Raw genomic sequence first — 16,665 nt, forward strand, 5'->3', positions numbered from 1 at the left:
GAGAGAAATTGAGATTTGAAGATATTATTCTGTGGCTTTGAAGTTTGAAGAAGGGACCATGAGTCAAAGTATTCAGGCAATCCATAGTTGGAAAAGGCAAGGAAACAGATTCTTCTGTAGGGGCTCCAGAAGGAGTACAGCCCTTGCTGATATCTTGATTTTAGGACTTCGGACTTCCAGAACCACAAGATAATAATTTGGTGATGTTTCAAAACACTAAATTTGTAATAATTTGTTTACAGCAGTTATAGGAAACTAATATAGTCATTTTTAGATGGTATCAACAATGGACACTGCAGTTACAGCTAGACAAAATTTCAGCCATTCATTTTCACTCTTCTACAGTCCTTCAGATTTTGAATATTTTAGAGATACCTTTAGTACTAACAAAAAGCTTTGGAAGAACTCTTACAAATGTGTTTACCAGTTGTGTTTTCCCTTTCCATGGGTAACTCCTTCGCCACACCCAACTGGGGTCTCCAATGATCCACAGCATCAACTATTCTGCTTGCAAGGAAAACATTTTAGAGATTCACCAGGGAAATGAATCAACCTCACTACTCATTTTAGAAATGCAACAAAATTTGTAACTCCTGAGCAATCTTTAGTGATACTATTGATATTTCTACCTGTTCAAACAATTGTGTTGACACCAACAAGGCACTGAAGATGTTTCTAGGATGGTGCTTAAAAGCCAGTGCTCTGGAATCAAAATTGCCAAGTTCGAATTCTGCCTCTGACACTTACCAGCTTACCTCTCTACAACCTTAGCCTCCTTATCTGTAAAATGACAATAATATTATTATCTACTTCACAGGGTTCTTGTTAGAATTAAATGAAATAATCTATCTAAAATTTCTTAGCATGGTCTCTATCACAAATGAATTTTATATATGATCAATACCACTCCACTAATGCAGGGGACCTCTTCATTTCCTTCAGAAATGATTACTCCATCAGACTTCACTGCGATTGACAAGCTAACACCTACGCCAGGTTTGGAATGTGAGGTATGACTGAGTAATCTCTTCAGCTATTTGTCATTTCCTTATTGTGTCTATTCATGTTTCTGTATCACTATCCAGATGCTATTAAACTTCTTTTGGTATGCTCTCTAGTCTTTCTTTGCTAAATTAAATAAGCATTACATTTTAACAATTTTATTTCCTTAACTGTCAGATATTTCTTAGTAATTAGACTCTGGTCACACTAAGAAAAACAAATAAAATGCAAATGAAGTCTTAAGGATGATTCCTTAATGGTAGTAATTGTGTGATAGTTAGGTGTAATAATAATTACGTGTGATAACTTAATACTTTTATTTATTGATTTATTAATTGGATAATTTATTAACTTAATAATAATTATGTTTCTTTAATAATTCTTTAATGATAGTAATTCTTTATAATAATAAAGAGCATATTGTGGGCTTCTCTTCGGGCATTCAAAAATATTTATTAAGCAGCTGCTATATGCCGGGCACTGTGCAAGATGACAAATACATACTAGTAAGCAAAAAAAGATAAGGTCATTGAATCCCAGAGCTAGTAATTGTCTCGGCTGAAACTTGAGAAATTATCTCCTTACTCCAAATATGCTACTTGTTCTGATAAACCAATGATTTATTCAACCAATTTTTATTTAGCACTATTTCTGGCTAGGAACTATTCAGGTACCATAAGTAAAGCAATATAAAAGCAGGCAAAAATTCCTGCTTTTATGGAGTTTACATTTTATTGGATTCTGAAACAACCAATAAGCAAAATAAATTACCAAGTTATGTAAAACGCTAGAGATTGCTGCTCAGGAGAAAAATAAAACTATTTTCAATGAAATGATCCTCACTGAACCTCACTGAGAAAGTGACTGTTACTTTAGAGCAGAAAATCTGAAGAAGTGAGAGAGTGAACCACGCAAAGAACCAGGGCAACAGCATTCCAGGCAGAGGGGCCAGCCAAGTGCAAAGGCCCTGAGCTGAGAATGTACCTAACATCTTAAAACAATAAAAGAATAGCAAGGAGTAAAATAGTATGGAGTAAAATAGTAGGAAGTAAATTAGATTATGTAATAATAGTAGGAAATAAACTAGATTATGTAAGGCCTTGTGGATGATTGTGAAGACTGTGGCTTTCATTCTAAATGACACAGGAAGAGAAAAGGGAGATTTCTGAGCAGAGGAATTATATCATCTGATCTGTTTCAGGATCATTTTAGCTGCTGTGTTGAGAGTACGGTGTAAAGAGACAATAGAACCAGTTAGGAGGCTATTGCAGGAACTTAGGCAAGAGATTGATGGTGATCTGGACCAGGTGATAGCATTGGAGATGGTGAGAAATGTCTGGGTTCTGGATCTATTCTGAAGGTAGAGGCTACAGAAATTACTGAAGAATTAGATGTGAGGTGTGAATGAAAAAGAGGCATTAAGGATTCTAAGAGTTTTGCCTTGAACAACTGAAGGATAAAGTGGGCATTAATCAGGATGGGGAAATTGTGGGAAGTGAAGGTCTGGGGTGGGTAGAGTCAGGAGTTCAGTTTTGCCACGTAAAGATTAAGATTCCTCTTAGACATCAAAAAGCTATGGGTACACAGGTCTGGTGAACACAAGTGGAGTTTAGGGTAGAGATCAAGTTAAGATGAAATTTTTGTAATTCTCAGTGGATAAAGAGTATTTAAAATTGTGGGATTAGATGAGATCACAAAGGGATTGAGTGAAGACAGGGAAGAGAGAAGGGCCACTACAACTTCAACAGGTTGAGAAACAATGACAAACATGCAAAGGATATTAACCACTGAACTAGGAGAAAATGGAGGAGATTGTAGGTGATCTGAAAGCCAAGAAAAGAAAATATTAAGGAAGATGGAGTAATAAGCTATACTAAATATGTTAACAGGTCAACTAGATGAGGTCTGAGAATTGATCATTGAATTTAGCAATGTGGAGTTCATTGGTGACCTTGTTAAAGATTCTTTCAGCAGAGTGGAAGGTATAGATTCTTTAGGTGGTTTAGGTGTTGTTTAGGCCTTTCAGTTTTCTTCTATCTCCTTCCATTTTCTGGGAGTTGATACAACTTATACACAGAAAATTTTGCAAGACTGAACTTGACTATTTGCCTACTTTTGGCTTTTAAATTGAGAAGTCCTCTCTTAATAGTCTCACTATTTAGAAAACTATTTACCCTCTCTTATTCTTGTTTTTTATCATGTATAACACTGGAATGATAGAAACTGACCCACAAAATTTAGGGAGAATTAAATGAAAAAAGCTACTTTATTAGTGCATGATATATAATAGGTGCTAAATAGATGTTAATTTTTCTTCCTCCATCCCCTGAGATGCAGTATAGAGTAGTGGTTAAGAGCACTGGTCTTCAGAGCAACAATGCCTGAATTTAAGTTCTGACTCTACTAGCTATGAAACTCAGGGCAAGTTAATTTGACCTTAAACCTGATTTTCTATCTGAGAAATAGGGAAAAATATTAGCTCCTACCTCGGAGGGTGTTTTTGTGGGAATAAAATAGACTAATTAGAACAATGTCTGGAGCGTAATAAGTGTTATATTATTTATCATTGCTATAGTTATTACTATAATTTATATAGAATGTAATTTATAAAAAAATCTACCACTTATTTATTTTTTTATTTATTTATCTAGAAGTCTGTGAGCTATATGTAAAAAGTAATTTATGATTCTATCCAGGTGCTGTCAAACTGATATCACATTTGAGTTTTAATGGAATATATGGATAATATTAAGTTGTAATTTTTTAAAAACTGACCTCAACAGAAGTCTTTATCATATACTAGCTTTATACAACATAATACGAAAGGTTGACTGCCACTGTATAAGTCTGCTTGCAAAGCACTAATCTAGACAATTTAGGACAAGACTTCAGTTTGCTCAGAAGTTGGGTATCTGGGCAATTCTGATAGTCAAATCAATATTAAGGTAAAGTTTAAATGAAGTTCATACTGAATATTTCAGAGAGGATACCTCAACAAAAAGCTGTAGTGAAATTTTAATTGTTCATCTTTCAAAAGCTTTTGTATTTAGGAAATGTACACTATAAGCAATGTGAATGGGAAACTTAAAAATTAAAACATTAGTTGAAAATGGAAAAATATGCATTAATTTTCTTTTTTATTAACAGCCTCAAGAATTTGATCCTGTTTATAATTGTACCCAATATATATGCCTTGATATGGAATGGAAGTTGTACAACTGGTCTCTTAATTGCCCAAAGGACATAGAAATGCCTGACTGTGGTTTCCGGGGAAGAGCTGTTCAAGTGAACAGAGATATTTGCTGCCCTGAGTGGGAATGTCCGTGTAAGTCTGCATTCCTTACATGGCAATGAATTTTTAATCGGGGGAGATTATTATTTTTTTTGAAGCAATCACCTCATCAAGACAAAGTTATTGTTGAACTTTCTTCATTTGATTTATGAGTTTGATTCACAGTAACTTTTAGAGTTGCTTTTTGTCAAACATAAGGAGACTAATTTAAAAGATGTTTTTAAAGGAGCAGTTATTACTGTAATACAAATAATTAGTTAATAGACTAAATCTACTCTCTACCACTTTTTAGGTCGGTGTTCCATGTTGTCAGAGCTCAGCATTATTACATTTGATGGAAATAATGCAGCATTGTATAGTATGGCTTCTTACATCTTAGTAAGAATTCCTGGAGAAGTTATAGTTGCTCATATTGAAAAATGTTCCATGAATCAGGTAAGTCATAATCTATTCTTTTGTCATTTCTTCATAAATCTAGTAGCAGAAGTATGTTGCAACATTAGGTATTCCCAGAGTAAGAAAGGACTCAACAGCTCACTGAGATTTATCTTCTGGTACTTAAAACAAAACGTGTTTCATGTGAATATATTTAGAGGCATATAGTATTAATCCAAATAATGTTTTTAAAAGTCAAGTAATGTATTTTTTTAAAATGTTTTTTCTTTCAGAATGGAAACTCATTTAAAAAGCTAGTGAGTATCTGCAAAATGTCTAGTGAATTACTTATGTTTATTGCTAAAATTATGTTTAACTACATAAAGTTTCAATTTTCTTTCAAATTAAGGCTTCCTCTGGAAGAATCTCTGCACTTTGTTTTAAGAAGTTAAATTTGACCACACCTCTACATAAAGTACTTGTCAATCGGGCAGCAAGAAAGGTAGGAACACAAAGTAAAGCATATCCTCATAATGGATGAAATTGAGAAATTACATAAGCACAGTTATTTCCAAAAAGAGGGGAAATTAAACACATCAGTGGAATTTCATTGCTATGATGTCTAATCATTCTTTTCATGGACAGTTGAAAATGTGTTTCATACTATTATATGTCTCCTACCATAACATGCCAACTGTTGCAAATGTTTCCCCCCTTTTGAGGTTAACTGAAACAGCCATGTTAAACATGCTTAAAGCTCTCTTGGATCATATGAGTGGCCAAGCTTCTTAGTGTCAGAGTTAATGTTTAGTGTTTCAGATTAGACAAAGTGGAAATGATGTGAAAGAGAGGATCATAAGGTTGCAAAGGGTAGCAGCCAAGAACACCCGAAGGAAGACTACTGAGAGAAAAACAGAGGGAAAGAGTAGTTTTGAAATGTTGACACCATTAATTCATAGCTTAAAAAAAATGAAGGAATATTTAAATTTGTTGAAATGAACTGAAGAAGAGCAATGTACCATTAAAAAGTTGGAAAGGAGCCATTTGATTTTACAGGAAAAACCTTTATCCAAAGGGATTATATTTACCAAATAGGAGTGAGTTATAAGCTGGATGCTTCACTCAGGTCTACATGGTCTCTCAAAAACATAAAAAAATAATTTATAAAGATTTTGCTCAAAATGGCTGAGATGTTATATGCTTTCTGGAAATAATTCTGTTACCACAGGCCATACATTCTAGACTGGAAACAGTGTTAAAGCAAGCCTAAAATGCAGTAAGATATCAGAAAGTTTAATTTTAAGTCAAACTTAAAATATATGAATGTGTTACTTTTTTGGACACGAGAATTTCTGTATATACCTTTGATTTTAATGAGGTTGGTATATTAACAGGAAGTGGGTGGGAAATTAAACTCAAACCTGGTCCGTGCTGTTGTTGTGAACATTTGGTTGGAAGGGCTTATTTTTGGCCTCAGCTGAACTGATGGCTGGTCATGTATTCAGTTGAAAACTTGTTAACTTAAAAAATCATTTAGTGAGTTTATGTGATAAAATGACACAGGTCCTGATCTCAAGTAACTTGCAGTTGTGTGTGGGGTGCATAAATGTCATTATCTGCCAATTAAAAGGCAGTAGGAGCTATAGTGATAGAGTGATGACCAAGATATCATGGAAACAGAGATACAGGTCATTGAAAAATGCAGTTTATAGGAGGGTCAAGTAGATATTTTTAGAGGAGGTGACACCTAAGATAAATCTTAAAGAATGAGTAGAAATTAACCAGGCAAAGAAGGCTGTTTCAGCTTGAGGGTGGCAAGAGGAGGAAGATATAAAGATGAGAAATTGGATGGTTAGTCAGATAGAACTCTGAGAAATTTACTGCTAGTTACAGCTCATGGTTCCATGTCATCATTGTTATTTAAAGCACTGTTTTCAAAGTAAAAATCCTTGGATTCCTTATATTAGTATTACCAAGAAAACGTGTTAAAAATATAAGATCTAGGATCCAATCCAAACCTTGGAAGTAGAATTTCTGGTAATCTTAATCTTTACCAAGCTTCACAGATGGTTATTATGAACATTATAATTAAACAAACACTGATTTAGAAGATCAAATAGAGGACCCAGATTAAAGAAAACATCCTGAAAAAAACTTTATTATCTTTAATTTATATTAGGAGGTAATGGTATAATCAACATATATTGGGGGAAACATAAAAAAGCATATATAACTTAGAAGAAAGTTAGGTTTTGAAGAAAATAAAGGGCATTGAGGTTAGAACAAATATTGACTATAGCAAGACAGCAAAAGAACAATAAAAGAACTTAGGAGTTGTGAGAAACTGTGGCAGCAGCAGAGAAATAGATTTTTAAGCATTTAAAAATAGTTTACGTTAAATCAGAAGAAATGGAATAATCTGAATTTTCCTAATTTTTATGAGTGTATATTAAAACATAAACATTGTTCTAATAGGTGTAAATGCATTATGTAATTTTAGGTAGAAGTGGATTCTATTGCTGTACCTTTGCCTTTTTCAAATCAAGATCTGTCCATAGAGGATTCTGGTTCAGTGTATGTGATTACTACTCCAGCGGGACTAATCATAAAGTGGGCTCATCTTACAGGGATCATAGACATTCATTTTGGCTCTCAATTTAACTTGTCATCCTACACAGAAGGACTTTGTGGTGAGCACTGCTTTTCAAATCTCCATTTCTTCTTTTTTTTTTTCTGTTCACATTACACCGTCTTGACCCCTCTTGCCCCATTTTTTGGGTTGGAGAAGTGATGTTAACTTTCAGTTCCCCATGTGAATAGTGAAGGAAGCAATGTCTTTCCATAAATGGACTTAGAAGCAAAAAATAACAGTTCAACTTGGGTATTTTATGGAAATATATGCTTACCACTGTTTCTACAATACTGTTTGTATTCCTACTAGCTCATCTTTATTAAGCATTAATGAAGTGTCAGGCATTATTTTACATACTTTAACTCATTTAATTCTAACAGTAGCCTCAATAAGTCGGCACTAGTGTTAATTTATAAGTGATAAAAATGAGGCATAGAATGATTAAAGACTTAAATAACTTTGTTTCTTATTTTTTTAAGTTTGAAATCAAAGAAAATTTAGTTAAGTCATCTTGAAAGTGAACACAGTGTTCTGAATATTAGTCCCAGTTTTCTTATGAAGTGTAAAGCCTAAACGTACCTTTACACTTAGGTTCCATAAGTGTAACCTAAGTGTAAAGGTACATCTTACACTTCCTTATCACAATATGTTACATAGATACATAGTGATAAGCCAAAGGAAACAAATTAGAAATATCTCTAGGTACATAACAAAATAAAAAGAACAATTCTGGCTCTCGTGTCTGCCAGAGCTATCCCGTTTACAGATGTTTAAGTGAACATCAGTTTCCTTATCTTTAAAATGGGAATAGTAAAATCTACCTTCAAAATTGTTAGAATTGAATGTGAAAGTTAACGTAAAACACTTAACACATTCCTTAATACAGTCAATAAATATTAGCTTAGTACAAATACATCTATTTTAAACTCACTAAATATTAATTGAGTAAAAGTTAATGGATCAGCTTCTGAGTGTCTGGCATTATGCTTGGTGCTGACAACTCAAAACAAATAGACCAAGTCCTTGCTCTCAACAAATTATATGAGATACCCAAATTTCTTCTTCAAAAATGTAAAGCATTTAGTGGAAAGTTTGGCTAAAATGGTTTACAATTTCCTTGCCTGTTTAGAGCATGCTAAACACAGCAAAGACTTCTGTGGTGACTTAGGTTATCATTGTGGAAATAGTTATTGTATATACATGGTATTGGGTATACATAATAACCCAATAGATATTATTGAGTAATAACTCAGGGATTTGGGGAATGCATATTTTCTCTTCTGATTTATCACTTCTGTGTGCTATAACTTCTGCTTGATTTTCATGTTTGTTTGGTTCTTTTCCTCTACTGTCAGCTCATGCTTTTATGGAGACAGTCTGCTAACTGGATTCTTAACTAGTCACTATAGAGAAGGGGCTAGGGTCACCTTTTTGCTAACAAGGGTCACCCCCTAAACTTCCTGACCTCCACAATGGGAGAGCGGTGGTTTGTTAAAAGGAAATCAGGGTGCTGGCTGATTGAGTTGTAGTGGACAAGAGTGTGACCCAAACTGAGTATGGACACCAGAATGGGAGGTCTATACTGACAACTTGTTCTACATAGCACTGTGAAGTCTGCAGGAGTGGTGGCTAGAGTTGCAATGAAAACATATTTTTACTACCAATACTTCTTCCCAGAAGAGTTTAGACTTTAAACATAGCTGCTTTACAGTATAGTTCACTTAGCTTGAGTTTTATTTATTTATTTGCACTGTACTCAGTCTCCTGTATATTTACAAGTGTGGGGCAACTATGGCAGCAGAAACCTTTATTGATCTTGTTATAACTGCTTGAGGATTAAGATTTGATACCTGAAAAAAATGTTTAACTCGTATCTTTTATAGCTAGGAGCCTTGGGAATTAAGAAAAAATTATGTCTTAAAGTAGGGTGGGATTCAGGTAAGGTATGATCAGGGTCCTAGGCCCATTTCTCTGTACTTCCCTTGGCTTTTCACTTCACTAGATAAAAAGTAAGCTCTGTCCTCAGTTTGGCTTCCCGGAAGGAAGCTAGAGGCTATAGCAGGTCACAACATCACAGCCATCAATCGGCCATGTCATTGCAAGGAAGAGAGATTGTCTATGTCCTAGAATTCCCCAGGTCAAATCCTGAGCTTAACAATGGTTGTTCTAATGTTGAACAAATCTGTGTGTCTAAGTGATGGCCACAAGCTGACTGGTTTATGCCCGGATTACCTGTAACAGTTGTTAATGAAAGGGAGTAAGGCTTACCTTTATGCTTACCAGGGCCCTCTGCTGGAGTGGCGTCATGTGCTAGGTAATGGGGCAGAGATAGTTCCTGAAGGGAAAAATTTAATGTTTTCAGGCAGGGTTTTCCTGGGGGAATAGATGCTTAGGAGGCAATCACAAAATGTCTACTATTCTGGGGAAATACCCTGTCAGATTTAAGAACTAGTTCTTAAATTATGAGATAGTGGTAATAGTGGAAGAGTGTAGGGACAGAATCAATCCCCTGTTTCTTCTTCTATGATCTTTCAACATATCTTGACTTCTAGGATTATAATTTCTTTCTTATCTGGTTAAGACAGTTCTACACTATTTTATCAAAGAATCAGACACACAATTAAAAAAAATCAATCAACGTTAAAGTCAAAGGACATAAATTTGGTGCCTGATTCAGTAAATAATTTATTCATTTTAAATCAGTTATTGAGATGATTTACTTCTGCTGCCTATATTTGGTTTAAGGGAAAAAAATTTTCCTTCTAAATGTCACACATCTTTTTAGGAACTTGCAATGAAGATCCAGATGATGATCTAAGGATGCAGAATGGCACAATCATTACGAATATGGAAGACATAGAATTATTTATTGAGAGCTGGGAAATTGAGAAATCATTTGAAGTAACAACGAGGAGGCCTTTTAGAAATTGTACTGAGCACGACTGCAGTCACTGCATTGAGTTATTAAATAGAAGAGTTTTCATCCCATGCCATAATGAAGTAAGTTGAAAGCAACCATAAATCAGAACTGTCATGCTAGACATGTTGAGAGGAAAAGCCAATAAATTCTTGTTCTTGCCATGATGTTCTTCTACTGAGAATAGTTTATCCCCAAACCTCCTCTCAGTACACTTTGGAATTCAAAATCATTTACTGTTTATTGACTTATAGAACAGGAAGGATAATTATCTTTTTCCCCCCATGTTTTTTTTTCTGAACTATATCTACAGCTTTCAAGAAAAGTGAAATTTTGTCCTATGAATAAATGCCTCTAGGAGAAAGAGATGAATGCCATTTGATAACCCAGTATAGAAACCAAGACAGTGAGGCTTTAATCAATTCCTGGCCTCTTAGGAGAACAATTTAATTGTTCTTTATTAGTCTCTAACTTTCTGACTTTAGGTGACTAGTAGATATTTTAAATAATCTGCATCGTTAAAAAAAGATCTGTTGTTAGAGACAAAAGACAGACAAATACAGCATTTCATGTATCATTAAATGAAAAGTTAGTGAGATCAAGTACCTACTAGGCACTGTGTTAAACTCCTATGATACAAAGATGAGTAAGACCCTCTCCTTGCTCTTGAAGAGTCTAGAAGGAAGGCAAGTCTGTGAACAGATTAATCAACATATACAATATGGAGATGCATAGGCACCCAAGTCGGGAGAAGACTTCCCAGGGTTTCAGACATCTTAATTATTTAGAAGGATGAGTTTGCCAGGAGAGAAGAGGGAGGAAGGGAGACCTAGGCCAAGAAAACAGTATGACAAGAGCAGGGTTTCTGGAAAAGGCCATGTTAGGAAAACACTGAAATAGCTTAGTGCAAGACTTACGGAGGGGCGAAGTCTGGGAAGGAGAGTGAGTGAATTGTCAAAGCAGAAGGAGTTCACTCTAGGACTTTCTGTGTTCGGCCATCAAGCGTAGACGCCATAGTTCTCAGCCTGCCCTCTATGAGTTCTCTGAGGGAAAAGACAAAATATGAAGTCATGGGATAAAAATGGTGTATCTTCTGGAGCTTCAGTTTTGCTCAGAGATTTGCAACAAAGTAAGTTTTAAATGTTTACATTTTAAAATGCATGCATATAAAAATGAAAAAAATAGCAAATACTTTTAAACTCATTTCAGTGTCATTGTAATCTGTCTTTTTAAAGCATAAGGACTTTCAAAAATTGCATTTTTAACTGGTAACTTAGGAGGTTGATTACATCAGGAAACTTTTCAGCTTGACTATTCAAGGCATAGTGAGGCAACATAGGGTACCATTTAGTCTATGATAGCTCCAGCTTTCCCTTAGGTTCCTCCCAGTGAATTTGATGGCAAAAGGAAGGAATGCTTGACATTTCGTTTTTCCGCTTCTAATCTTCATCCTCATTTGCAAATCTCCACGTAGCAGGCAGATGATCTTTTGAAAATGGAAACACAATTGGATTATTTCTCTACCTAAAATCCTTCAGTGTCTTTCACTTACCCTTAGAATATGCTCTAAATTTATCAGGGCTTATAATTTCCTCTGTGCTTTGGCCTGCCTGCTTTTCCAGCTTCCTCTTATGCTACACTTTTCTTACTGGCTAAGCTCCAGGCATTCCAGTCTCCTTTCAACTGTTGCACTATTGCAAATGGGCTTTTATGCTTGGAGTGTCCTAAGCTAGAATACTTCCCTCCTCTGATCTATTTTAGCATGGTGACTCCTCTTGATTCAACACGTAGGTTTTTAACTATGAGATCCACAAGGCAGAGAACAGGTCTGTTTTAGTCACCTTTATATTCCTCATGAATAGTACGGTGCCTGATAAGTAGTTAGGTGCTCAATAAACTGTGAAAGGATGCATAAGTGAATGGAGGATACAGGAGAATCAGCTTTTGTGGGTTCAGTAGAGAAGGGTTACAATTTTTTTTATATTGGAAAAATTAAGTCATGTGGGACTTCAAGGCAAAAATACCCAGAAAAAATTTGAAGCTATTCTAGATCTCAGAGGAGACCAGTTGAAGCCAGAGGTCAAGTTTGGGGAGTTATTAGTATATGGAGTTTTTAAAAATAACAGTAACTCATGTATGGTGTGCCAGAGTCTGCTCTCTATACTTTCCATATATTAGTTCACAGCAATCTTAAGTAGTAGTAGGTTTATTATTAACTCTATTTAACTTACGAAGAAACCAAGGTAAAGATGTAAATGCCCAAGATGGTGGTAGAAACTGTGGGAATGGGTGAGCCCAGGAAGAGCGTTTGTAGTGAGTAGACAGGGCGATCAAGGAAGGGGTCTAGACAAATACTCAGAATGAATCAGGAAGAGGAGACAGCAATGAACAGATGGAAAGGCACCAGAGTGTGGTGCTCTCAAAGTCAAGGGAGAGGCTTTTAAGACACAGGGGCCGTGCATGGCATCATACGCCTCTGAGAGGTTGGCGAGGGTTTAGAATATCAGGGTGTTCCCTGGATTTGACAAGTAGGGGGCTCTTGATGATCATAGCAAGTATTCCATGAAAAGTGAAATGGTTGGAAACTGAGGAGATTCAACAGAGGAGACTAAAAAGGAAGTAATATCTTAGTTTTTATAGATATGGACCTTGAAGAAAAAATGATAGGATATGAAAAATATTAAGTATTTTTATCTGACACTTTGACCTGTGTCCAAATTTCACATCTGAATGTAGTTGCTTAGTATGTTTGCTGAATAAATGAGCAGAGAAAAATTGGAGTGAATGTTGTTACAAGTTAAATTATTTAGATTTCAGGTATCTCTAGATCAAAATGAAACATAATCTGTAGAAAAAATGAGTTTCTAATTAAGTTGAGGCATGACAAATTATATAAATTATTTGACTAATGTTCAATATTAGTACACGATTTTTTGAGAAGCATTTATAACCTCATTTAATGGGCAGTGCCATGTATCATTACAGAAAGCTTTAGGAGTTTCCAGTTTTATCTGTAATAGATCAAAGTCTTATTCAGTATATAGAAAACATGATTGTAACCCAAAATGTAATATCAGAAATAGGTTTTTGCTAGATCCACATACCCTGTTTCTTTTCCATCTTTATAAGATAGATTTATGTACATTAGTACAGACAATATTTATCTTATCTAAAACTGTGTGTTTAAAAAATTATAAATTCAGAAGTGACATCTAATATTACGAAGTTTTGAAAATCTAAGGTCAAAGAGGAACTATAATGAATATTAACTTGCTACCTTTTGATTCTCCAAATAGTTTAGTCTAGCTTAGGGCCTTCAGAGAAATAAAACAACATAACTTATCCCAAGGCACAATGTATCTCTAGGTTTCACCACAAGACTTTTGTGAAAAGATGTGGATCAATTATACCTATTTTTGGAACTATGAATGTGATGCCCTTTCTGCATATGTGGCTCTATGTAACAAGTTTGACATTTGCATTCCATGGAGAACACCTGATTACTGCTGTAAGTAGTACACTTCAAACAATATTTTCCAACACTCAAATAACAGTCCAGTTTTTGCATTCACTTCTTTCTTTTCCTTTTCAGCACAAAATAATTTTTAAAAATTCATTTATTTATTTATTTTTGGCTGTGTTGGGACTTCATTGCTGCGCGCGGGCTTTTCTCTAGTTGCGGCGAGTGGGGGCTGCTCTTCGTGGCGGTGCGTGGGCTTCTCATTGCAGTGGCTTCTCTTGTTGTGGAGCATGGGCTCTAGGCATGTGGGCTTCAGTAGTTGTGGCACGTGGGCTCAGTAGTTGTGGCTCGTGGGCTGTAGAGCGCAGGCTCAGTAGTTGTGGCACACGGGCTTAGTTGCTCCACGGCATGTGGGATCTTCCCGGACCAGGGATCGAACCTGTGTCCCCTGCATTGGCAGGCGGATTCTTAACCACTGCACCACCAGAGAAGTCCACAAAATAATTTTGTAAGAATAAAACGAATGTAAGTATAACCTATAGTTAGGTCTCCCACTTAAGCAGCTTCTGTTTTTATCCTGGTCTAAATTTAAAGCAAGGGTGGGGGTCAAGAAGGTGGAGTAGGAAGACCTTGAACTCACCTCCTCCAACAGACGTACCAAAATTACAGTTACTTACAGGGAAACCATCTATGAGAATGACCTGAACACTAGCAGAAAAGATATTCCACAGCAAAAGTCATAAAGAAGGAACAACACCAAGATGGGTAGGAAGGGCAGAGATGCGGTATAGTCAGGACCCACACCCTTTGGTCAGTGACCTATAAACAGGAGGTATATCACAATTGTAGAAGTCCTTCCTAAGAAGTGAGGGGTCCAAGCCCCACGTTGTCCTCCCCAGCCTAAAAGTCCTGCACCAGGAAGATGAGTCCTCAGAACTTCTGGCTTTGAAAACCAGTAGGGCTTATGTTTGGGAGAACTGGAGGGCTATAGGAAACAGACTCTGCTCTTAAAGGGCGTGCACAAATTCTCCCATGCTCCAAGTCCCAGGGCAGAGGAAGTAGTTTGAAAGGTCACTGTGTCAGAACCACTTGCTGATCTTGGAGAGCCCACTGGAGAGGCAGGAGGCAACTGAGACTCGCCCTGGGGATGGAGATGCTGGAAGCATCCATTTTTGGGAGCTTATTCTACTGCAATAACACTGGCGCTGGCAAAAGACTGTTTTGGGATCCTCCCACTAGCCTATTAGTTCCAGGGGCTTCTCTGCCCTCCAGTGGGTCAGCACCAGCTGCAAGCCCTCCAGGCTGTGCAGACAGCCATGCAGAAAGCCTGCTCCACCCTCCAGGGGCCCCTAGTCACTGCGGCATTGCAGCCAACCAGGCCAGGGGCCAGTCCTGCCTACCAGCGCACCCACAGTAGTTGGCACTGCCACAACAGAAACGTGCACACAGCCTACATAGGGGGCATTCCTAGAGCATGCAGCTCTGGTGACTAGAGAGGAGTGTGCCGTCATAACAAAAACCAGAGCAAGGCACCAAAGAAAAGAAAATTACAGGCCAGTACCACTGAGGAACATAGATAACAAAAGTCCTCAACAAAACATTAGTAAACTGAATTCAGCAACACATTAAAAGGATCATATGTCATGATGAAGTGTGATTTATCCCAGGGATGCCAATGATGGTTCAGTATCTGCCAATCAGCCAGTGTGATAAACCACATTACCAAATTGAAGAATAGAAATCATCTCAATAGGTGCAAAAACAGTTTCTGACAAAACTCAGCATCCACTTATGATAAAAATCTCTCAATAAAGTGGGTACAGAGGGAGCATACCTCAATATAATAAAGACCACATATGAGAAAACTACAGCCAACATCATACTCAATAGTGAAAAGCTAAAGGATTTCCTCTAAGATCAGGAAAAAAACAAGGACACCCACTCTCACCACTTTTATTCAGCATAGTATCAGAAGTCCTAGGCACAGCAGTCAGACAAGAAAAAGAGATAAAGGTGTCCAAACTGGAAAGGAACAGATGACATAATACTATACATAGAGATCCTAAAGACACCACCAAAATCTATTAGAACTAATAAATGAATTCAGTAAAGTTGCAGGGTACAAAATTAATATACATAAATCTGTTGTGTTTCTGTACACTAACAACAAACTACTAGAAAGAGAAATTAAGAAAACAATCCCATTTACAACTGTATCAAAAATAACAAAATACCTAGGAATAAATCTAACCAAAGAAGTAAAAGACTTGTATTTGGAAAACTATAAGATGTTGATAAGAGAAATTGAAGATGACAAAAACAAATGGAAACATGCCATGCTCATGGATTGGAAGAATTAATATTGTTAAAATTATCATTTACCCAAAATAATCTAGAGATTCAATGCTAACCCTATCAAAGTACCAAAGGAATTTTTTACAGGACTAGAACAAATAATTCTAAAATTGTATGGAAACACAAAAGACCTCAAATAGCCAAAGTAATCTTGAGAAAGAAAAAGCTGGACATATCACCTTCCCTGATTTCAAACTATACTACAAGCTATAGTAATCAGAATAGTATGCTACTGGCACAAAAACAGACACATAGATCAACAGAACAGAATAAAGAGCCCAGAAATAAAACCACACTTATATGGTCAATTAACTTATGACAGGAAGCAAGATGTATTTGGGGAAAGAAGGCCTCTTCAATAAATGGTGTTGGTAAAACTGGACAGCGGCATGCAAAGAATCAAACTGGACTACTTTCTCAAACCATATACAAAAATAAACTCAAAACAACTAAAGACTTAAATGTAGGCTGTGAAACCATAAAATTAGACAAAGATATAGGCAGTATGCTTTTTTGACATCAGTCTTAGCAATATTTTTTTGAATATGTCTCCTCAGGCAAGGGAAATAAAAGCAAAAATAAACAAATGGGATTAAATGAAACTAAAAAGCTTTTGCACAGCAAAGGAAACT

The 16,665-nt window shown here is 36.1% G+C and overlaps 1 protein-coding gene across 1 annotated transcript in view; it reads left to right on the top strand.

The window, feature by feature from the left end:
• Positions 1 to 16,665, top strand: part of OTOGL (otogelin like) — a 147,461-nt gene that overhangs the window by 107,028 nt on the left and 23,768 nt on the right. Inside the window, exons 38-45 of the mRNA XM_089921078.1 lie at positions 943 to 1,010; positions 4,150 to 4,327; positions 4,587 to 4,729; positions 4,963 to 4,986; positions 5,079 to 5,171; positions 7,170 to 7,359; positions 10,087 to 10,301; positions 13,585 to 13,726. Coding sequence (XP_089777204.1) covers positions 943 to 1,010; positions 4,150 to 4,327; positions 4,587 to 4,729; positions 4,963 to 4,986; positions 5,079 to 5,171; positions 7,170 to 7,359; positions 10,087 to 10,301; positions 13,585 to 13,726 — 1,053 coding nt within the window. The remainder of the gene's footprint in view (positions 1 to 942; positions 1,011 to 4,149; positions 4,328 to 4,586; positions 4,730 to 4,962; positions 4,987 to 5,078; positions 5,172 to 7,169; positions 7,360 to 10,086; positions 10,302 to 13,584; positions 13,727 to 16,665) is intronic.

Source organism: Delphinapterus leucas, chromosome 11, assembly GCF_059928025.1.
Source record: "Delphinapterus leucas isolate spDelLeu-1000000601 "Yukka" chromosome 11, BTC_Dleu_Yukka2, whole genome shotgun sequence".
Lineage (NCBI taxonomy): Eukaryota > Metazoa > Chordata > Mammalia > Artiodactyla > Monodontidae > Delphinapterus > Delphinapterus leucas.